General features: G+C 39.8%; 1 protein-coding gene and 1 non-coding gene across 4 annotated transcripts in view; both read left to right on the forward strand.

Moving 5' to 3' along the window:
* EIF2B3 (eukaryotic translation initiation factor 2B subunit gamma) overlaps positions 1-24558 on the forward strand; it is a 115089-nt gene that overhangs the window by 63917 nt on the left and 26614 nt on the right. For all 3 annotated transcript variants that reach the window (XM_081488701.1, XM_081488702.1, XM_081488699.1), the window contains exon 6: positions 8302-8391. In XM_081488701.1, the coding sequence (XP_081344827.1) occupies positions 8302-8391 (90 nt within the window). The remainder of the gene's footprint in view (positions 1-8301; positions 8392-24558) is intronic.
* Positions 18599-18671, forward strand: TRNAF-AAA (transfer RNA phenylalanine (anticodon AAA)). Its single transcript has one exon. It is a non-coding gene; the product is annotated as a tRNA-Phe (tRNA).

Below are 24558 nucleotides of genomic sequence, written 5' to 3' on the forward strand. Positions count from 1 at the left end.
CAAGCACCTTTCCCATCTATCACGTTGATGTATTACTGACTTGGAGAGGCAGTATAGGTAGTGGAAAAGAGTATTGAATGTTACTGATAGAAAGAGCATAGTACTAGAAATTCGAGTCCAGAGAATTTGGAATTTAATCTTGAGAGAGAAAAGCTGTATGACCTTGAGCAAATCACTTTGTTTCTCTAAGCGTCAGTTTCCCCAACTGAAATTGGCTTAGTTGTTCTTTAATGGCCCTTCCCCAGCTCTTAAATTCCTGTTTTATTTCTGAAAGACATGTGTTTTTAATAATTTGTGAGTAAACGTGTTTGTGCCAAATATTTAATACGAAAATCATGTGGCTTTTCTCCAATGTTAGTTGTTTTCTTTTGAATACTAGTCAAGGTTTTTTACTGGAAGGGTAATGAAAATATTAAAACAAGCTTCTAAATGATGTCTTTTAAAAATGGAATAAAATATTCACACGTTCATCTTGGAAAAAGACAGGAACATAAGTCAAAAAAAACCTCAAGGATCATGGCCACATCTCTATTTCTGGGACTACAGATGATGAGAAATGGGTTCACATTATTGATTATTTTGCTGCTGGTGTGGAAAGTCTTGAAATGCATGCTGTTTATCTACATTGATTCCCTTGTGGCTCAGATGGTAAAGTGTCTGCCTACAATGTGGGAGACCTGGGTTCGATCCCTGGGTTGGGAAGATCCTCTGGAGAAGGAAATGGCAGCCCACTCCAGTACTCTTGCCTGGAAAACTCCATGGACGGAGGAGCCCAGTAGGCTACAGTCCATGGGGTCACAAAGAGTCAGACACGACTGAGCGACTTCACTTCAGTTCACTTCACTTTGTCTACATTAGGATCCCCACTGCTACTGTCCAGCTGAAACTCCTAAAGTACTCCTTCAAACTTTCTAGTGGGTAAAAGTTATGCTGCCAATTTCTAGTCTTTTCAGGGCTTCTGCAGTACAAATCAGGTAGCTACTCAGCTTTCCTTATGGCTGGTTTAGGATTCAGCTTTCTTAGGTATGCTAAGTCTGTTACCACTGTCCTTTACAGCTTCCAAAATTTTGTTACTTTCTTCTCCTGGTCTTTGTCTTTGGGGTTGTAGGGAAAGAGCAAATTAGCCAGGATAGCAGTGGTCAGGCGCCCTCGCCCCACGTGCCCTTGCTCTCACCACATGTTTTGTAAATAATGGCTCTGCATGGTAACTAACAGCTGAGATCCTTTGTAGTACTGTGTGCGTGTATCAAGCCCTTGTGGCTGTGTCTGCTGGGTCAGCTACAAGAGAATATAGTATGTCTGCTGCTGCGCCAGCCCGGAGAGAATAAACATGTCTTCAGTTCCTACAGCTCCTCGAAGTTTCCTCTAGCTTCCTCACTCGCTCCTTGCCTACCCTGGGTTCAGTGAACAGTGAGACAATTAGTGTAGTTGGCAGGATACCCAGCAGGTAGAGGAGCCTGAGGCTCCAGTCGATGGAGGAAGCCAGTGGCCATGGTCCTGTCAGCATGGGCCCCGGTGGAAGATTGGGAGGCAGTGGACAGGTCACCGTATAGCATTGAGAAGGTGTTGCAGTTGGTAAGTTTCCGTTTGCCGGACAAGATGGGACAGACTGCTGCTGGCATCATGGGGTGGATTTCCTGACTGCCCTGAAGGCTGTGCAGAGATGCTTGGAAGACCTAGAGCAATGTATATTGGCATTAGAGCAAGAACTTCATGGCCTGGAAGAATCCAGTGTCTCTGACAGTGAGACAGAATTGTATCTTTTTCAGACTACAGGTCCAGGTCCCTACTTGTTAGTGAGGCCTGTCATGCAGCAGAAGGATGGGGCCAAGAAGGTGAAGTCCCGGGAGGCCTTGGGCACCAAGGAGGCCAAAGAGAAGAGGAACGGCACCCAACTCTGCAGCCAGGGTGAAGTCCAGGAATATGAGCAAGGAGCAACCCCAGTGGAGAGAAAGAAGAAAGGAAAAAGGGAAAGTGAAACCACAGTGGCAAGTTTAGAGCTAGATCAGGTCCTGCTGAACCCCCCTCTGTGGAACCCCGAGGAAACCATTGAATCTGCAGACAGCTTCACAGGATGGCAAGTGAAGCTCAGAAAATACAATGAGGACCTGGACTTAAGGTGGTGGATGATGACTGGGAAACCATCACCATGCTTGGAGTTGGCTGGACATCCACCCTATCAGCTTCTGTACTGGTCTGGCAGGTGGAGGAGCCTCCAGAAGATGACAAGCATTTTATAGGCGGCATGCAAGTTGCCATTTTGAACAATATCCTGTCTACCCTTTTGGTTCCTTAATTGCCACCTCAGTGGTGGCAAGCTTGGGAGAAGTAGTAGAACGGTGGCAGGCGAAGGGGATTTGAAGTGTGAAGACCCTGAAGGGAGGGCCAGTTGGTAAAGGCCCCTCCTGGGTTACGCAGATGCAAAATGTGGGCTGATTTGCTGGCAGAGGGAGTTGACAGAAATAAAATTGATAAACAGCTCAGTGCTCTGCTCCTAGAGCTATGGAGGCAACTGAGACCAGAACAGCAGTTTACCAAGTTTGGGAAACACCAACAGCAAGCAATGCGGGTGGTTCAGCTAGAAGATTACATGGCACCCAAGGATTTTCCTTCAGATGCCCTTTTCCACTTTGAAATACTGTAAAGGCTGTGTGCTTACCTTTGGAAATTGGGTGGCTCCCTCTGTGGAGGTATACTGTAAAGGCTGTGTCCTATGATTGCTACTAACCTCTGATGCTCTTGCAGATTTAGAACAGTGTGCACTAGAGGTTATAAAGCATACAGAATCACTTGGATGGGCTATGAACACTGCAAAAGTCTGCTCTTTGAAGGGGTGGGCCTGGTGCCTGTGCAGGGTTTTGTGGGTCCTTAATAAAAACCCCGCAATTTCAGGACCCTGCAGTTTCACAAGGAGAGACAGTGGGCTGGACTTGGCCATGGAAGATAAAGGCACTCCACGTGTGGTGGGTGGCTCTTCTAGCCCCATGAGGGCAAGGACTGAAACATGAGTTCCAAGTGATACCTGGAGTTGGGTTTTGCTATGTATTGGGGATGTAACTATTTGCTGTTGTAGCATCTACTGCTGTTGCAGAATGTGGGTTCAAGGGTCAGTGTTACTAAGCCAAGGGAATATCACAGAAGATGGACTGGGTCTGGATTGTGAGGTGAGAGACCCTGAAGGGGTAGAATATAGAGAAAGAGCAAATTAGCCAATATGGCAGTGGTCAGGCCCTCTCACCCCCATGTCCTCTTGCTCTCACCCCACATTTTGTGAATAATGACTTTGCATGGTTATGTAACAGCTGAAATCATTTGTAGCACTGCACATGTGCATCATGACCTATATAAGCACCACCTGAAAAGCCCTTGTGGCTGTGCCTGCTGGGTCCACCATGAGAGAATACACCATGTCTTGCTACTGCTCCATCCTGGAGAGAATAAACATGTCTGCAGTTCCTACACCTCCTCAAGTTCTCTTCCAGCTTCCCCACTCGCGCTTTGCCTACCCTGAGTTCAGTGATCAGCAAGACAGGGGTTATGCCTTCAGAAACAAACATTACCAAAAAACTGTTTACTGTGGCTTCCTGGCAGTCCAGTGGTTAAGAGTTCATGCTTCAGTAGCAGGAGGCACAGGTTCGCTTCCAGGTCAGGAACTGAGATCTCGCAAGCCTCAAGACATGACCTCCCCACCCCCACCCCCACCCCCACCCACCCCCCGCCAAAAAAAAATCTTACACAAAGCGATGGATAACTGAAAAGAGAATTGAGCATAGGAGAGTCCTGGGATAATCAGTGTGCTATAGTCTGAGCCCCAAGGATCATGTTATACATCTTAAAAATATATATATATTTATTTGGCTACTTGAGACTCTCTAGTTAAGATGCGCAGGCTTAGTTTCTCACTGACATGTATCAATAAATCTATTTTTTAAAAAAGATATTTCAAAGCAGTCAGTGTTCTACAAAACAGATGATTCACTCTCTAATCATATGGCTTGTCAGGGGAATAAAAAGGGGGAACTTTTTTTAACTGAAATTGCCAAATGCATTGTGAGGCCCTGATTCAGACAGACTAGCTATAAAAAGAGAAATCTGGATTTGGATTGGATATTAGATGTTATGAAGTTGTTGATAATTTTATTATGTGTAGTAATACAGTGCTTGTATTTCATAGTCCTTATCAGTTGGAAATATTTACTACACATACTGGAATATTTACAGTAAGATGATTTTGTGTCTGGAATATGCTTTTAAAAACTATATTAGTTTGCTATAACAAATCACTATAAACTGGGTGGCCTAGAACCACAGAAGTTTATTGTCTTCACAATTCTTGAGGCTAGAAATCCAAAATCAGGGTATTTTCAGCTTTGGTTACTCCTGAGGTTTAGGAAGGAGAATCTGCTCCACCCTTCTATCTTCTGGAAACCTCGGGCTTTCTTGGCTTGTAGATGACATTCTCCTCGTGTCTTCATATTGTCTTCCCTCTGCATATCTGTCTCTGTGGTCGTTTCCCCTTTATTAAGGTACTAGTCCTATTGGATTAGGGCTCTTCTAATGACCTAACCTTAACATGATCATCTATAGATGTCATATTTCCAATTAAGATCATATTTGCAGGTGTTATGGGTTATCTTTTGGGGGGGACACAATTTAACCCATAATAAATACTGCAGCAAAAAGTTTTTAAAGATTAGAAAATGTTGATAATTGAAACTATTTGGGCACATGGGAATTTATTATGTTTTTCTCTTATTTTGTGTGTGTTTGAAAATTTCCATAATTAAAATTTAAGAAGTGTGTGTGTGAAACAGATTAAATTGATATTTGTATACTCATGTTCATATTTGTACACTCATGTTCCACCAAAAGGTGGAAGCAATTCAAGTATCCATAGACAGATGAATAGGTAAAGAAAATGTGGTACACACATACAATGAAATATTATTCAGAGTTCAAACGGAAGGAAATTTTAACATATGCTTCAACATTAACTGTGAAGACATTATGCTAATGAAATAAGCCAGTCACAAGAAGAACAAATGTATGATTCTTACATGAGATTCCTAGAGTAGCCAGAATCATAAAGACGAAGTAGAATGGTGGTTGCAAGGGGCTAGGAAGAAGGGAATGGGGAGTTAGTGTTTAATGGATACAGAGTTTCAGTTGGGGAAGATGTAAAAGTATTGGAGATGGATGTTGGTGACAGTTGTACTACAAAGTGAATGTAATTAATCCCACAGAACTACTTGAAAATTGTTAAAATAGTAAATTGTACAAACCAGCTAAGGACTGTCTTGAAGATACTTTAAAAGCCATTGATCTTTGCAGTTAAACAGTAAATGCTTAGCCTTGCATCTTTCCCAGTATTTATTTCATTTATACATTCCTCATTTATTCTAAAATAATATTAATAATTATAGTTACTACCTGTTGGTTTTTTTCCCTTGCTTTAAAAACTGGTATTCCTGTTTGTAAGATCATAAAAAGATGCTTGGTTTCCCTTAAATTTTAAACGCTATAAATTTGAATTCTAAATTATATACCTTACTATTTTAAAAATAAGTCTATAAAAATAATCCCAATGGCTTATATTGTCCTAGGTAAATTATAACTATTTCTAAATGTCCTATCATTTCTATTACTGATTTCTTTATTTTGTACAAATCAAAACATCTTCTTGGCCCAGAGCAATCAACCAGTTACCCAGATTTACTGGTGCCTCTTTGAGGTTTTTTGGTTTTGTTTATTTTGTTTTATTTTAAACTATCAATTCTTATTTCTAATGCCATTTAAAAACAATTAAAAGGGGAAAAATAAAATAAGAAAACAGCCTTTGGGGCAACTTAAATGGCATTAAATCCTGGTCCCAAGATTTGCATTCAATACAAATTTCATGTGAAAGAAAAAAATCTCTGAATTGCCCATCTCTGTTCCTTTATTGTATTTCAAATTTGTAGCTAAATCTCTAGTGTTGAGTGTACCAGCTAAATTTTTGGAAATTTTTTCTAATGGAAGAATTTTTTGTTTTACCTACTTTATATGATGAGAGTAAAAAGCAGAAAAAATTTATAAACTGTAAAATGCTATATGAATATTATTGCCGTATGAGCTAGGGATTGGTAACAGTTTATAAGATGATTACTCAAACTTTTAAGTTATTCCTTCCCCAGGTGTATGATACAAGTTGACTTCAGCTATAAATATGAGATATATATCTATTTCATAAGATAGTTGCAAGGATGGAATCATTTAAGTAGAATATGTTGAACGAATCAAGGAATTCACAAACCAAGGAACTGAACAAGAGAGTTCAGCTTCCCAAATTGGTTAGATCAAGGGAGAGAATTATCATAGTGTGAACTTCAAATCAAACCCGGGCACCACAAGGTAAGTAACCATATTTGCAAAATTCTGTTTCCTGAAGAATTTCTTAGAACTCAAGAATTTCAGGAAGTGAGAATTGGGATGTAACTTTCTTCTTCATCCTCATTGTATACAGTAATTGGCTTTTGGGGTATGTGTGTGTTATAGATGTGAGATCTGAAATCCGACTTTTCTCTTGCTCTTTTGGAAGCATTTTGTTCCCCCTTCTTCCCAAAAGAGTGGAAGCCCAGGGTGGTGTGTGTGTGTTCTGTTGCTCAGTTGTGTATGACTCTTTGCGACCCCATGGACCCTGTGGACTGTGGCCCACCAGATTGCTGTCCATGGGATTTTCTTGGCAAGAATACTGGAGTGAGTTGCCATGTCCTCCTTCAGGGGATCTTCTCCACCCAGGGATCGAATCTGTGTGCCCTATGTCTCCTGCATTGCAGGCAGATTCTTTACCACTGTGCCACCTGGAAAGTTACTTCTAAGGTATCTAGATCCTATGCCAATAATTTTCATTGAGACTATAAGCAGTCAAAGGAGAGTAACACAGAGTAGAAGATAACAACCAGGCAGCTACAATTGGAACTGCCATTCTTCCACCCTACTCCTCGCCTCCTCTCCTTCAGCTATCTTTTATTTTATTAAATAAAATGACTTTGAACATGAAACATGGCATTTCTTCAGGCTGAAACCAAAGTTAGTAGACTAAGTAGTAACTAGTGCATGTTCAGTCTCTCAATTGTGTCCAACTCTGTGCGACTCCATGGATTCTAGCCTGCTGGGCTCCTCTGTCCATGGGACTTCCCAGGCAAGACTGCTGGAGTGGGTTGCCATTCCTTCTCCAGGGGATCTTCCAGACCCAGGGATCAAACCCACGTCTTTTGCATTGGCAAACAGATTCTTTACCACTGAGCCACCAGGGAAGCCAATAAATAGCAACTAGGCAAATGCCTTAATTTGACCTAATTTATTTGTGTGTTTGTCTGTTCAGCCACTATGAAACAGTCATTCTCTGTGAGATCCAATGCTAAGTACTAAGACTATAAAAATAAATCTTGAAACTTTCCTGGTAGTCCAGTGGTTAAGAATCCACCTTGCAATGCAGGGGACACAAGTTCAATCCCTAGTCAGAAAACTAAGATCCCACATACCAGCGAGCAATTAAGCCCGTGCACCACAGCTACTGAGCCTGTATAGTGCAGCCTGCATGGACACAATTCAAGAGTTCATGCATCACAACAAAAGCTCCTATGTGCTACAGCTAAGACCCAACGCAGCCAAATACATATTTAAAAAAATAAATAAATCTCTGCCCTCAGGTAACTTTTAGTCTAATGGGAAAGAGCACAAGTAAGTAGGCTGTTACTTTGCCGTATGCTAAGGTATCTGGTAAAAGTGGGCACCAAGTGTTGTAGGAACACAAACTTGGGTCCTCAGGGAAGATTTCCTAAAGAAAGTAAACCTGAGGAAACTCCTGATGAATAATTAAGAGTAAGGAGTTAGGGATTATTCATAAAATTTTACTTCATCTTCTATGAACATGGAGTAATATATGTCAAATACTAAAGGAAATCATGGCTTAAGTATGGCCTGCAGAAAGTGAGGCAGTTAGAGTAGAAGCAAGAAAGTGTTAGTTACAAGAATTGTGGGTAGGAGTTTGTAGTAAAATAGAAGATGACTTGTCAATGATTTGATGGCTTACCAGTTTTGGTTTCATGTCTTTGGAAGCCTAAAGACCTCATAAAGTGTGAAATAGGGCTTCCATAAAGAGACAACCTTTTCTGTGGTAGCATCAGAGCCGATAATCACCTTCTTGGTCTCCCCAGAGTGAGGTGTAGGCAGCATGGCTCTGACCCTCAGAAACTTCCTAATGCATACTACCTAATAATAGAGTGGAACTCATATGACCTTCTTCTCATTCTTTTGCAGGCACCCAAGAATACGTTTCCACACAGGCCTTGTGGACGCCCACCTCTACTGCTTGAAAAAATACGTTGTGGACTTCCTAATGGAAAATAAGTAAGAAGGAGGGAGATTGAGTCAAACTCACAGCACTTAAGCTACCCTGTGACTTAGTTAACAGTTTTAAACCTTGATAATAATCAGTTATATAAATAACTAGTTTGTATAAATAACATAGTTTATTATAGAAATGAAATTATGTTATCAGCATACTGTTATTTCATCTGTACCAGAGTCCCCTGCTTATATTTTGGGGGCCTGTGCTATGATAACTGACAAATTACTTTTATAAAAGTAATATTCACTTATGAAGCATCTTTCTACACAGCTTCAGGCTCTTCCTTCTTTCTGCAAGGGTGAGCTCCCCAGATGTAGTGCTATTTTGTCTCCAAGAGGGTGTCCTTTCCCTGGGCAATTATCCCATAGATGGGCCCTCATAGCAAAGGTCCAGACACTTACCCAAGAGAAGGAAAGAAAGAAGAGCAAGATTTCCTCCAATTTTGGAAAAGAAGTCCACCTTGCTGAGTGAAGTTTCATGAATTTCATGAATTCATGAATTTCATTATTTTCATGAATTAAGAAATTTGGTAGTTTCTGTGGTTTTGCTTTGATAATAGAACTATGGGCCCTAAATACTCACCAGAGACTATCTGGCAGATCACAGGATGTGGGTGGGTTTCCAGAAAGAAAACTTCCATTTGTGGTTGATCTCAAGGATATTTTCATACATAATTTTGTTTATTTATTTTTTACTGTGATGGATCTTCTTTGCTGCACAGGCTTTCTATAGTTGCAGAGAGTGGGGTCTACTCTCTAGTTGTGATGTACAGGCTTCTCATTGCAGTGGCTTCTCTTGTTGTGGAGCACAGGCAGCTACAATTGGAACTGCCATTCTTCCACCCTACTCCTTGCCTCCTCTCCTTCAGCTATCTTTTATTTTATTAAATAAAATGACTTTGAACATGAAACATGGCAGCTACATGCTGAAGCGTGAACAAGCTTCAGTAGTTGTGGTGTACTGGCTGTAGAGCACAGGCTCAGTAGTTGTGGTGCGTGGGCTTAGTTGGTCCGCTGCATGTGGGGTCTTTCCAGATCAGGGATGGAACCCATGTCTCCTGTATTGGCAGGTGGATTCTTTACCACTGAGCCACCATGGAAGCCTAATCTCAAGGATTTTGGTAGGCAATGCAACTAGAGTCCTCAGAAGAACAGGTAGGAAAAGATTTAATAACTACCTGGTTAAGAAGAGAAATAGCTAGTCTTCATTGATGGCTGCTCTATAAGTTTCTACCTTGCATAGTACTGGTAACTGGAAAGCAGTCAGGCTGGTACGACAGCAATAAGTTCCCTCAGACAAACTGGGGAAGGGAGTCTGAGAACTGAGTTTTAAGTGCTAAGCATGCTGTTGACTGGTGGACTTGGATACATACAAGAATATTAAGGGGAAGAGAAATTGTCCCTCCATGCCCAATATAATATTTTTTTTGTAGCATTCTAACCCTTACCACCTATAACTCCTGCTAACCCACTACAGAAATCCCACATAGAGCCAATGGTAAAACAAATTATTTGGACTCCTGGAAAGCTTTCCCAGGTATTGTTTCTCTGTTTTCTCTCACGAGGACAGTATTGCCCTGCTCCCTTCTGACTTATTATTGTGTTTTTTCATTCAGTCAGCACATATTTATTAAGCTCCTGTTACGAGGCAGGCATTGTGCTAAATCAGCTGTGGGATCCATGGTGCATAAGCAGATAGGGGCTCTGCCCTCACAGATTAAATTTATTAGGACCCATTTTCCAGTTACGAGTGTCTGGGCTATCCATGTTTTAAAAGTGAAGTTAATTCTTTGCCATGAAAGGGTTTATTTTTTTAATCCCAAGTGAAAATGAATCACTGTCAAATAGGTCCTGGCCTTGACATGCTGAGAGAGGTAATGGTAGAGTAATGGTAGAGACTTTTTTTTTTTAAATTATTTCCTATGGAAAATTTCACATAGATACAAAAGTAGAGAAACTGATGCAGTTAACTCCCATGTACCCCTCATACAGCTTCAGTTCAGTTCAGTCATTCAGTTATGTCCACCTCTTTGCGACCCCATGGACTGCAGCCCTCTAGGCTACCCTGTCCATCACCAACTCCCAGAGCTTGCTCAAACTCATGTCCATTGAGTCGGTGATGCCATCCAGCCATCTCATCCTCTGTCGTCCCCTTCTCCTCCTGCCTTCAATCTTTCCCAGCATCAGGGTCTTTTCAAATGAGTCAGTTCTTCACATCAGGTGGCCAAAGTATTGGAGCTTCAGCTTCGGCGTCAATCCTTCCAATGAATATTCAGGATTGATTTCCTTTAGAATTGACTGGTTTGATCACCTTGCAGTCCAAGGGACTCTCAAGAGTCTTCTCCAACACCACAGTTCAAAAGCATCAATTCTTTGGTGCTCAGCTTTCTTTCAATCCAACTCTCACATCCATACATGACTACTGGAAAAACCATAGCTTTGACTAGACAGACCTTTGTCGGCAAAGTAATGTCTCTGCTTTTTAATATGCTGTCTAGGTTGGTTACAGCTTTTCTTCCAAGGAGTAAGCGTCTTTTAATTTCATGGCTGCAGTCACCATCTGCAATGATTTTGGAGCCCAAAGAAATAAAGTCTGTCACTGTTTCCATTGTTTCCCCATCTATTTGCCATGAAGCTGGATTTTGAAAAGGCATAGGAACCAGCAGTCAAATTGCCAACATCCATTGAATCATAGAAAAAGCAAGAGAGTTCCAGAAAAACATCTACTTCTGCTTTATTGAATACGCCAAAGCGTTTGACTGTGTGCCGTGAAATGATGGGACCAGATGCCGTGATCTTAGTTTTTTGTATCTTGCATTTTGAGACAACTTTTTCACTCTCCTCTTTCACTTTCATCAAGAGGCTCTTTAGTTCTTCACTTTCTGCCTTAAGGGTAGTGTCATCTGCGTATCTGAGGTTATTGATATTTCTCCCGGCAAGCTTGATTCCAGCTTGTGCTTCATCCAACCTGGCATTTCGCCTGATGTACTCTGCAGTGTCAGACTTTATTTTTTTGGGCTCCAAAATCACTGTAGGTGGTGATTGCAGCCATGAAATTAAAAGACGCTTACTCCTTGGAAGGAAGGTTATGGCCAACCTAGATAGCATATTTAAAAGCAGAGACATTACTTTGCCAACAAAAGTCCGTCTAGTCAAGGCTATGGTTTTTCCAGTGGTCATGTATGGATGTGAGAGTTGGAAGGTGAAGAAAGCTGAGCGCCACAGAATTGATGCTTTTGAACTGTGGTGTTGGAGAAGACTCTTGAGAGTCCCTTGGACTGCAAGGAGATCCAATCAATCCATCCTAAAGGAGATCAGTCCTGGGTGTTCATTGGAAGGACTGATGTTGAAGCTGAAACTCCAATACTTTGGCCACGTCATGCGAAGAGTTGACTCATTGAAAAAGACCCTAATGCTGGGAAAGATTGGAGGCAGGAGGAGAAGGGAATGACAGAGGATTAGATGGCTGGATGGCATCACTGACTCGATGGACATGGGTCTGGGTAAACTCTGGGAGTTGGTGATAGACAGGGAGGCCTGGCGTGCTGCAATTCATGGGGTCACAAAGAGTCGGACACAACTGAGTGACTGAACTGAACTGAACTCTGCTCACATGATGTACTCTGCATATAAGTTAAATAAGCAGGGTGACAATATACAACCTTGACTTACTCCTTTCCCAATTTGGAACCAGTCTGTTGTTCCATATCTGGTTCTAACTGTTGCTTCTTGACCTGCATATAGATTTCTCAGGAAGCAGGTAAGGTGGTCTGGCGTTCCCATCTCTTTAAGAATTTTCCACAGTTTGTTGTGATCACAGAGTCAAAGGCTTTGGCGTAATCAATAAAGCAGAGGTAGATGTTTTTCTGGAACTCTCTTGCTTTTTCTATGATCCAACGGATGTCGACAATTTGATCTCTGGTACCTCTGCCTTTTCAAAATCCAACTTGAACATCTGGAAGTTCATAGTTCATGTACTGTTGAAGCCTGGCTTGGAGAATTTTGAGCAAGCCCTCATACAACTTCAATAGTCACCAATTCATGGCTAATCTTAGTTTATATTTGCTACCACCAATCTTGCCACTGTCACACCAGATTATTTCAAAGCAAATCATTATGATATAATTTCATCTGTAATGATTTCAATTGTAATTGTGTATAAATATTTCAGTATATATCCCTAAACATAATACCTCAATACTACTCTTGCACTTAAAAAATCTAACAGCGTTACCCTAATACTATCAAATGGGATTTTAGCTTTTGGTGTCTGAATATGCAGTAGTTTTGCAACAAGGCCAGCCTCGTCCTGGCTGCTGCAGCTCCTTTGTAGCTCATTTGAGCCCCACCGGTTAGCAGGTCCCCCACCTGGCAAGTGTAGTGTGGTGGTATGTACCTGGAGGACAAGCCTCGATTTGGTGATTCGATGGCTCCTGGCCAGAAGCTCCACCAAATGGGACTTTCCCAAAGCTTGCTGTAACAGAGGAGGATACAGAGCCTCAGCTCAAACCACCTCCCCATCTCAAGGTCTTAAAGACCTTTATATCTTTCTTCTCCCCATCTACCCATTACCTCTCAGACTTGATGAGATTAAAGGAGGCATTTGTAGTAATCTGGTTATGAAAATGACTCCTTTAGAGATAGATGGGGAAAAGGAAACCTAGGAGATATAGCTTCAAAAAAGGACTGTTTTAGCAATCCTTTTTGTCACCTATGAAAATTAACATTCGGCCCTGTAAATTTTAATTGTCTATTAATACATATTAATGTCTTCCACGCAGATTCCTTGAGATTAGATTCCTACCTGTATTGATAAGGCATTCAATATATGCTTGATGAATGGAAGGAAAGGAGATGCTGTGACAGTTTAGACAGCAGAAGTAATTAGGTACATCAGTAGTTAAAGAAGACAGGAGTATTTCTGCAGTTGAGTAGAAAAGCTATAGGGAAGGCTGTGGAGAGAAAAAAACCTGTACAGTCTTTGACAAGAGAAGCTTAAACTGAGCTGTGTGACCCTGGACAGGTGTTTACCTTTCTGTACCTCACTTTCCTCAGCCGGAAATTGGAACAGATGATACCTGACACATAATGGTGATTGTGAAAAATACTTGTGAAGAGCTTAGAGTAGTACTTGGTGCATAGTAAAGACTTTCGTTAATCACCTATGTTGCTGGACAGTAAAGATGAAACGAAGTAGTTTCTGCCTTCAGGTTGCTCACAGTTTAGAGAGAGGCAGACAAGTTAAATTATTACAGTAAATGTGCTAAGCAGTACGAGAGTATAGCTGAGTAGTATAATAGTGTGCTAGAAGCACAGGGGAATTTGAGAGGGATGATGGAAGTACTTTATATCTTGATTTGGAGTAGTGATTACAATAGTATATATTTGACAAAACTTATTGAACTGTGTGTTTTAAATAAAAGTAAAGTCTTAGTTGCTCAGTCATTTCCGACTCTTTGCAACTTCATGGACTGTAGCCCACCAGGCTTCTCTGTCCTTGGAATTCTCCAAGCAAGAATATTGGAGTGGGTAGCCATTCCCTTCTCCAGGGGATCTTCCTGACCCAGGGATCAAACCCAGGTCTCCTGCATTGCCGGCAGATCCTTTACCATCTGAGCCACCAGGGAACTCTTAAATAAAAGGTACATTTTATTATATGTAATTTACAAAAAAAAAAAAAAATTCATTTTAAAAGTTTAAAAAATGAATTGGACTTATTATAATTTTTAAAAAATTCAAAGCAATAGACATTTAATAAATACCTAAATATATTCCAATTGCTATGTTGGGGGCTGAGGATACCAAGATGAATACAGTTTTACAGACCATTATCTCTGTAACCTTGAGAAAATTATATTATGAAACAAGAGAGAAAAAATGAGTCAGAGATCCCCAGTCTTAATAAATGAGAAAAGAGCACTTCGGGCAGCAGGAGTGTCATGACAGCTATGCTTTAGAAAGATGCTCCAGCAGCAATGGGAGGGAGAGACTGAACAGTTTTTGGGCTGAGCTTAATAAGATAATGTAGTTCAATATTGATTTTTAGCTAACAGTTTATCATTTCTCAGCTGGCTTAATATAACATTCTCCTTGCTAGTCTTCTGCCTCTAGGCTATCCTCTTTTAATTCATCCTTCCCAAAACTACCGGGGAACTTTTCTAAATTGCAAATCTGACTGCATCCTATCTAGTTGACTAGCATCACCACGTCCAACATTTACCAGTTGAAGTAATGCATGGGCCCAGAAGTAGTGCCTGGGGTAATAAAGATGTAGCAGGAGTTGCCTTAGAGATGCCACTGTTTGACTTGGATGCCGATGTCATGCTGAATGTCTGCTAGTCTACATGTGTATTAAGGCACTTAGCTTCATCAATATGTGATCTTGAGTTATTTCTAACTCAAGCTTTCTAAGTATCAAATAAATCTTAGAAGCCATTAAAAGAAAAGAGGATTTATAAGTTTGACTAATACCAGTTTTTAAATTTCTGTGTTGTGGGGAAAAAAATCCAGTAAACATAGTATAAAAATAAACAGGGACTTCCCAAGGGGCTCAGTGGTAAAGAATCTGCCTGCAGTGCAGGTGATGTGAATTTGACCCCTGGATTGGAAAGATCCCCTGGAGAAGGAAATGGCAACCCAGTCCAGTATTCTTGCCTGGAAAATCCCATGGACAAGAGAAGCTTGGCGGTCTACAGTTCATGGAGTCGCAAAAGAGTTGGACACGCACGACTTAGCAACTAAACAACAACAACACAAAAATAAACAACAAAGGTCTTGCAATACCAACCTACCCCAAACACTAGTTTCCATACATTACAAAGAGCACTTAAAATCAATAAGGAAAAGACTGATGACTCAGTAGAAAAATGGAAAAAAAAAAAGAAAAATGGATAAAAGCTGTAAGTAGTGGGTTCGTAGAAAAAGTTAGTACACATCAAAAGATGCCTACTCTCATAAATAAAAATGCATGTTAAGCAGTTTTAAAATACTATCCTTATTGTATGACAGAGATTTTTAAATTTTGTGATGAAGCTAGCAAGGCTGTAGGGAAATTCTTTTATACTTTTCTACATAAACTTTTTGGAGGGTAGTTGATACCTATCTGAACTTACAACTATATACTCCCTGCCTAAGCAGTTCCTCTTCAAAGACTCTATCCCACAGAAATATTTACTTAAAAGTATGGAAATATTCATTGCAAAATGTTCTTTGCAACGTTGTTCATAAGAGGGAAAAGTTGTAACAGTTTAAACAGCGTAATTAATTATATTATTGTGCAACTATTAAAAAGAATTAAATATGACTCTGTGTGGTGATATGGAAAGATTTCCAAGATATGTTTACTTAAAAAAAAAAAGAGCAAATTGCAGTATTAGTGTATAATTTCAGTGTAATGTAATTCAATTTTTTGCTCTAAGGAAATAAAAAGATATACATAAATATGTTTTAGAAGATCTTTTTATCCATTTCTGAATGTAGTTTGACAGATGGATATTCCAAAGATTGTCTGAAATTTTTAATTCAAAAATGTGTTGGATTTTATGGCCAGAGCAGAGCTTAGACTGAGTATTATCACTGTGATGTCTCTTGAGGCTGAGTGGTAAGCTTAAAGTTTCTCCTCTTTTACAAAGTATCTGATCTAAGCTTAAGGAAGCTGGCCATTTTGTAACTTTTTGTGTGGCTTAGCAAGAGTTGCTCCAAAAGGAGACTGGCCCTGTAAAGAACTCAAGCAGTATGTTGGCTATCTGAGCTGAAGCCTTGGAAGACAGAAAGTTTATACCAGAATTAGTCCTGGTTTCCTTTAGGATAGAAACTCGGGGAAAAAATTGTCTTTCTCTTCCTGTTCCTGACCTGCTAGACCTGCTAGCCATTTTAAGGGATCTAGAAATTAATCTTTGAAAAAGGAAGAATTAAAACTGAATACTTCCTTTCTGTTCAGAAGAACCCAAAATTGTAATCAGCCTCTTCTAGTGTTAAAACCCAATCCATCGGTGCAGGACATACAACTTTAGGGTTTGGTCTTCAGAGCACCATCCATGTACCAGGTACTGTTCTGGGTACTTTTCACACTTCAGTTCATTCACTCCTCAAAATAGTTCTCTCATTTGGTATTAACTTCATATTATAGAAGAGGAAAATGAAGCTTGAAGTAATTTGCTTAATGTCATACAGTCAGGGCCCTGATAAAATCAGCCACTGTTGATTAATTGGTTGCTAGCAACATCCACCACATATCTCAGATGTCTCTCTGTTACAGACCCACACACATGTGCATGTATACCTGGGAGGATAAGAGAGCAGTCACAGCTTCCTGGTCTTAGCTAAATAGAGAGGCAGAGGAGTAAGGATGGGTTCCACAAACTGAAGTCAGGAATTGGGAATAGGCAACTACGCTACATGGTCAGAATCAGGGTGATAGTTAAAGCCACATGCAAGATAATGTGATAGACTGCTTAGAAAAGACTGCGACTCATGAGTCGCATAGGAAAGCAGAGAAGAGATAAACAGATGAGGGACAATGTAGTGCCATGGGAGATAGGCAGGAACCTTGGTTTCTTACTGTTCAGTTCATGTATCCATATGACTTAGCTGTACTTGTTTTCCTGTCCTTAGATGTGCTAGAGATTGTATGAGGTATCTTTTACTTAAACAACCAAATAAAACTAAGGTAAGAATTAATGGTTTACATAACCTTCTAACCAGAGCTGTTATATGGTAGCTGTGTACTGATATCTGAATATGTAGATGCTACCAAAATTAAACTAGGGTGGTCTTCTCTGGACTTCTTGGTTACATTCATCTTGATCTCTGGGACTTCTTTGCTGCTGAGAAAGGGACAAAGTCCTAGCAGCACATTGACTTTTGTTGTTGTTGTTTTGTTTTGTTTTTTTAATGGTGATTTTCATTTATTTATTTATTTAGGCTGCACTGGGTCTTCATTGCGGTGCACGGGCTTTTTCTACCTATGGAGCACGGGCTCTAGAGCCCATGGGCTTCAGTAGTTGAAGTGCGCAGGCTTAGCTGCCCCATGGCATGTGGGATCTTAGGTCTCTGACCAGGAATTGAACCTGCATCCCCTTCATTACAAGGCAGATTCTTAACCACTGGACCACCAGGGAAGTCCTGGCTCATTGTACTAACTTATAGTTAACTTAAAGGTGAGCCCCCCCAGCTGAGCATTGCCTAAGCTATCATAGGGGACCATGGGCCAGATGGTAGGAACGATAAAAGTATAATGCTTAACTGATATGCTTGCCTTCTTTCTTCCTTCTCTGACAACATTCTTAAATATCCGTTAAAACTTACCTAGATATTAACTTCTCTAGGAAATTTTTTCTCAATTTTTTTTCTCTTCACTTCCACTAGGAATAGGTACCCTTGCTTTGTGCTACCATAGGCATGAAAATCATTCTCTCTTCTGATCTTGTATAATGTTCAGTTATCACATGCATCCTATTAAATTGAATTTGCATGTCTTTTTTTTCCTACTTTTTTGAACTCCTTGAAGACAGAAACCAACTCTGATTCACCTTGTGACACATAGTAGATGCTCCATAAATAAAAAGGCAGCCAGATCATCAACTTCATACTGAAACCACTAGGTGCTGTTTCAGGGGGCTCCGAGGAGCTCCAGTTCCTAATGTCTCAGTGCAGAAAGAATTCAACAAGAGGCAAAATGATATATAAGAAGTGATTTGTTAGAATAGGATGCTTGTGAGGCTTACAGGCTGGCGGGCAAGAGGGCCGAGAACTTAATGGGCTGCAGTTTTATAATCAAAGAAAAATTAGGGAAGGGCAAAAAACCACCTTCTTCCTCATTCTTTTTATAATCTTTTTTTTTAATTGAAGGATAATCACCTTATGATATTGGTTATCATATATTATGATATATGAATTGGTTTCTGCCATACACCAACCCGGATCAGCCATAGGTATACACACATCCCCTCTCTTTATTTTTTAATTTATTTATTTTTAATTAAAGGATAATTGCTTTACAATATTGTGTTGGTTTCTGCCGTACATCAGCATGAATCAGCCATAGATATACACACATCCCCTCTCTCTTAAATCTCCCTTCCACCTCCTATCCCATCTCACCCGTCTAGGTTGTCACAGAGCACAAAGTTTGAACTTCCTGTGTCATACAGCAAATTCCCACTGGCTATCCATTTTACATATGGTAAAGTATGTTTCCACCAGGACTTCCCTGGTGGCTCAGATGGTAAAGCGTCTGCCTAAAATGCAGGAGACCCGGGTTCAATCCCTGGGTCAGGAAGATCTCCTGGAGAAGGAAATGGCAGCCCACTCTAGTATTCTTGCCTAGAAAATCCCATGGACAGAGGAGCCTGGGGGGCTACAGTCCATGGAGTCGCAAAGAGTTGTACACCACTGAGCGACTTCACTTTCACTTCACTAAAGTATGTTTCAATGCTACTCTCCCAATTCGTCTTTCCCTCTCCTTCCCCAACTGTGTCCACAAGTTTGTTCTCCGTGTCTGCATCTCCATTGCTGCTCTGCAAATAGGTTCATCAGTACCATCCTTCTAGATTCCATATATATGCATTAATATACAATATTTATTTTTTTCTTTCTGACTTACTTCATTCTGTTTAATAGTCTCTAGGTTCATCCACCTCATTATTCCTCATTCTTGAGTAGATGTCACACTGACATCATCAGCTCCTCCTCCAGGTTGCAGGGGGGTTTTCTTGTCCCTACTTGGTCAAGCCAGGACTATTATAGCACTCTGGAAAAATTATTTCAGATCTTAGTACAATGAAGATCTTTCACTTTGAAATGTCACCTTTCTATAAAGTATTGTTTTTTATGTGTGCAGAGAGCATGTCCTAAATTTTACCAGCTCACTGGGCAGGATGTGGGTCTCATGCCATGATTGTTCAGTGGCGTGTCTCATGCTTCTGTTCCATGGTTTTGTTGCAAAGTGGGCTTGCTTGATTTTGTGGTTAGGCAGACCTGCTTTCTTGAGTGATCATTATTTTACAGGAGTCTCCCATACTTTTTTCTTCACTTACACTCCCCTAGTGGGATTAACTATTTAATTACCAACTTTGTCCCTTTACTCTGTTCCTATCAATACGAGGGCATGGATTTACCTGTTTTTTTTGACTGTTATATCCCTACAGTCTAAAATATGCCTGACACATTTGGGGTACTCAGTGAATAAATTCAAATGAATAAAATATTCGTTGACTTGCCCTAAGCCTAAGCAGTCTTGCCAGCCTGTAGGATCTGAATATGTTTGTCTTTCTCAAGACATATGCACCAGCATCAAAAATTTATTCTTATAGAAGCTTTCAATATTTTGTTTAAAAGAGGAAAACAATATCTCAGAATATTGTATACCAAATACTTGGTTCTAAAGTCAATACCTTTTAATCTAAAACAATTTCCTGTTTACTATTCCAGATTATATCTATTTTCTTTGATCAGCAATAAAAAAAAAAGCCTGAAAACAAAGCATAGGGTTAACTCAGCAATCATGTTTTCTTTCCAGTTACAGCTCTGCTGAGAGAAGAGGCAAGAAACCCAAACCTTTAGTGTTCTCCTCCGCAGTCTTGAGTTGCAGGCCTTATAAAAGTAGGTTTTCTGTTCTGCCTCTCTGCTAACTACTGTTTTTAAGGACTGACTTGAAGTGGAAAACAGAGGATTTTAAGTCTCTTTAAATTTGCTTACAAAAACAGAACAGGCAGAATGTAATAGTAGCCAATTTTTTCCCTTTGCCATGGACATAATTTTTAGACTTTCCCTAAAAAAAAAACTTACAGCTATAACAAAGACCTGATCACAGATCAAGGCAAAATGCTAAAAACAATAGATTTAAGCAGAACTAGTATCATGTGTTTTTTTCAGATGTTGGATTTTTTAATGCTAATAATATTAATAATACAGAAACATATGTAGAGTTCATTTACATTTCCAAATCAGGAAAGTTCTTTCTATCTCCAAAAATCAGAAGAAGAAACTATTGCCAGCTGTCTGGCTTAGAGGCATTACACTCAATCATTCACATATCCACTCATTCATCTATTCAAATAAATATTTATTTAGCACTGACTACATGTTTATTGGCATAGAGACAATAAGCAGAAAATTTTCAACCCTGTGAAAAGTGCTGTCGTTGCAGAAAACACAGGATACTGGTTAGAATGGTGTCGTGGAAAGAGTCGTGGGCTTTGAGGTAGATATGGAGTAAGTTTCCACTCTACCAGTTATAAAAGCTGTGTTGACCTAATCAAAATAACTAACCTTTCTAAGCCTTGATTTCCTCACTTATGAAATGAGGATGATAACACTTATCATGCGGATTGCTATAAGAATATGAGATGATATATATTAATTTCCTAGCATGAAACTCACGCTTGATATTGATTCAAAAACAATACAAATAACCGTCTTTGCTATGACAGTACAGAAACCTACAAGTGTTACAAAAGGCTTCCAAGTAGAGATAATATTTGAGAGCAGTTTTATAGCTCAGTTAATTTTCACAAAGTGAACACTCCCTTGTAACTACTATTTAGATCAAAAAGTAGAATATTACCCAGTTTCTAGAAGCTCCCTTTAAGCAACTATCCCCTGCACACAAAAGTAACTGAGTGTTAAATAAATTTAAGAAGATAAGATCAGATTTGTACTTCAGAAAAATCACTGTGCCTGCAACACAGAAGGTGGATTGAAGGAAGGAGAGACATGATCAGATTGTGCTTTAGAAAGGATATTCTGTCTACAATACAAAGGATAGATTTCATGCGGTAAGACTGGAGGAAGAGAAACGGATTAAAAGCAGATGAAAGAGTCCAGGCAAATAATGACAGTAGCTTAGACTAGACAGTAGCTGTAGAAATGCAGCGAGTTCATAGTTTTGAAAGAGATTTAGGGGATAAAATCAGCAGTGTTTGGTGACGGGTTGTATGTGAGGAGTGGAGGAAGGAGGAGTCAAGATGATTACCATGTTGTTAGCTTGGGTGACTAAATGAATCTCCATATCACTAAGCAAAGTAATCAGTGGTTGTTTGGGGTAGGAGAAGGGTTGGGAGAAAGATGATGGATTCAGTTTTAGACTTTATGTTTAATGTATTGTGGGTCTCCTAAATGAAAGGGTCCATCAGGCTATTGAAAGTGTGAGACTAAAAGAAGAGAGGACTTGGCTATGGGTTTACATTTGGGAATGAGTAGCAAAGAAATCACCAAGTGATCTATCTCAGGGAGACAAATAGCATGAGAAAAATACAGGCAAAAAGGACAATCCTGAGAAAGACCACATATTTTAGAGGAAACAAAGAAAGAGGTATCAAAAATAGGAACAGATCAAGAAAGTAATACCACAGAAAGTAAGGACCGAATGGCCTATGACTGTGAAATTTGGAAGATTCAGAAAATATTTAAAAAATTGTACCTATAGGGGATTTACTGGGCAGTCCAGTGGTTAAGATTCTGTGCTTCCACGGAAAGGGCATGGGTTCAATCCCTGGTCCAGGAACTGAGATCCTGCCTGCCCTACAGCAAGGAAAAAAAAAATGCTACCCATAACTCTGCTCATGCTTCCCTGGTGGCTCAGGTGGTAAAGAATCCACCTGCAGTGCAGGAGACCCAGGTTCAATCCCTAGGTTGGGAAGATCCCCTGGAGAAGGGAATATCTACCCACTCCAATATTCTTGCCTGGGAAATCCCATGGTCAGAGGAGACTGGTGGGCTACAGTTCATGGGGTCACAAAGAGTCGGACACAACTGAGCGACTTAACACTTTCATAATTCTACTACTGTGAGATAGTTGCTAACTTTTTTTTTGGCCACGCCCTGTGGCATGAGAGATCTTAGTTCCCTGACCAGGGATTGAAGTCCCTTGAACATTCTAATGTATTTCTTTCCATCATTTTATTTATTTTTATATATACATGTACACACTTGAGATTATGCTGTATAAATAACTGCCTTCTGCTTTCTTTGTTCAGTATTTTTTCACGAGCATTTTCCTGTGTCATTAAAAAATTGTTTACTGAGTTTTGCCTATATGCTATTCTATTACATATGTGTTTTATTGTTTTTCTATTGTTGAATATTTGGTGGTTCTCTATTTTTATAAATAACATTAAGAGTTTTTTTAAATAACTATTTAATAACTCTTATTTTATAAATAACATAAATATCTTTTTGTTCAAAGATCCTGTATTATTATCTGATTATTTTATTTATTCAGGATATATTTAGTGAGCACAGATTTATAGAAATAGAATTATAGAATAAAATAATATGAATATCTTCAAGACCTTTGTTATGTACTGCCAATTTTTAGAAAAGATTTTTACCAGTTTATGAATTTACAAGTATGAGAAGTACCCTTATCACTAATGTGAGTTATTTTAAATCTGCTAATTTGTGAGAGAAATTGCATCTTATTTTAATACTTATGTTTTAATATTTTTATATATTTTGAAACATTTCAATCTATCTGTGAAGAATATTAATCTTTTTCTATTTGTAGCAATTATTTTGTCTTATTTTGTGGAGTTGCTTGTTTGCAGCTAGTAGTCATATCTTTTGTTCTCCTTTGTGATTTTTTTATTTCTTAGGAGCTTATGACATGAGGCAGGTGTTTCTGGGAAAACTATCTAAGAGAGAAGCGAGAGGGGATTTCCCTGGTAATCCAGTGGCTAAAGACTCTGTGCTCTCAATGCAGGGGCCCTGGGTTCGATCCCTGGTCAGGAAACTAGATCCCTCATGCCATAACTAAGGCCCAGCGCAGCCAAATAAATAAATATGATTTTTTTAAAAAAAATGAAGATGAAGAAAAGGAGAAAGTGAGGTTGCCAAGGCCCAGGGCAGTGGATCCAACTGCTGGTCTTCAGCCCAGGATGTTCACAATGGTTCACGGTGGGCTGTCCCACTGCTTGGCATAGCTTTGAGCTACTTTTAGTTTGACTGGGAAGCAGGAAGAATAATTTTGTCCTCCATCATGATGCTAAGCCAACTGCATTATGAGAATCGACCTGACTGCTGAGCGCCTGCAGAGGCAGGTGGGACCTGGCAGGAATGCTTCAGGTCCTCTCCTCAAATCCTTGTCTGATCTCCTTAAAAGGTTCTGCCTAAAGAGGCTGTGTGCCAAGGCTTGTTTGCTTGCCTCTTGCAGTGACAGTTCTGTTTGGCCTATAATGTAAACATCATGGCTCTGAAATCCCCCAGCTGTCCACGCTTTGTCATTTCTTCAAAAGGAACTGACTTGTTTTCCACCAGAATGGGGCCAAGGAACGTTTGCTACCCACACTGGCTTGGAGTATTAAAAGGGGAGAAAATAGCTAAGAATAAGTGTTGTTTCATTCTTTGTATTCATATGGAAATTTTTAATCTTCATCAAAGGATCAGAAGAAAAATCACATTGAAATTCAATACAAGAGCTTCCAGCTTACACAGAATTTTTCAAAGGTGTTTGACTTGATCCTTTAAAAATGACAAAAACCATGAACTATGTAGCTCCAGGGTTTGTAATTTTGCTTACCCTCCTCAGCCTCTGCCTCTGTGTTGCCTTCCTACCTACACTTCATCTGTGTGGTCCTGTGTGAGCCTGCAGAACTTCTTTGAATGGGGGCTGGGAGAGGGGATGGGAAGTATGAAGCAGCAGTCAGATTTACTGGGCTCTCATACATTAACCCCTCTCTCAGGCCATGTTATCTCATCTTTCAGAGTCTTGTAACTGGTCTCTTTTCATTCTCCTATTCCAAGCCTATTTTCACTGCTACCAGAATCACCTCATTAAGAAATAAAACTCATCATGTCGCTTTCCTGCTTAAAAACTACCTCTAGCTTGTCTCAGTGCAAACTTTCTAGACTGCCACAGAAAGCTTTCATGATCTGGCTCCGTTGCCTTCTTAAGCAGCTTCATCTTCTTCTACTCTTTTCCTTAAATCCATGCGCAGGCTACTGTCCACTAGATGATGAATTTTTTGAAGTCAGAAACAGTATATTTCCAAGGTCTAGCAAAGTCACTGGCATATTACTTAGTCTTGTTAAATTCTAAGGTAATTAATTAGTGATTTAAAATTCTACAAGATCTACAGTGTGAAAGAGAAAATTAAAAATCATATGGCAGTCTTGCAATTCCTTTGCTAAGTATAAATTAGAAGCATACTCACTGTACTAAGGATTAGG

The sequence above is a fragment of the Giraffa tippelskirchi genome, chromosome 5 (assembly GCF_054371585.1).
Source record: "Giraffa tippelskirchi isolate mGirTip1 chromosome 5, T2T-mGirTip1v1.2.pri, whole genome shotgun sequence".
NCBI lineage: Eukaryota > Metazoa > Chordata > Mammalia > Artiodactyla > Giraffidae > Giraffa > Giraffa tippelskirchi.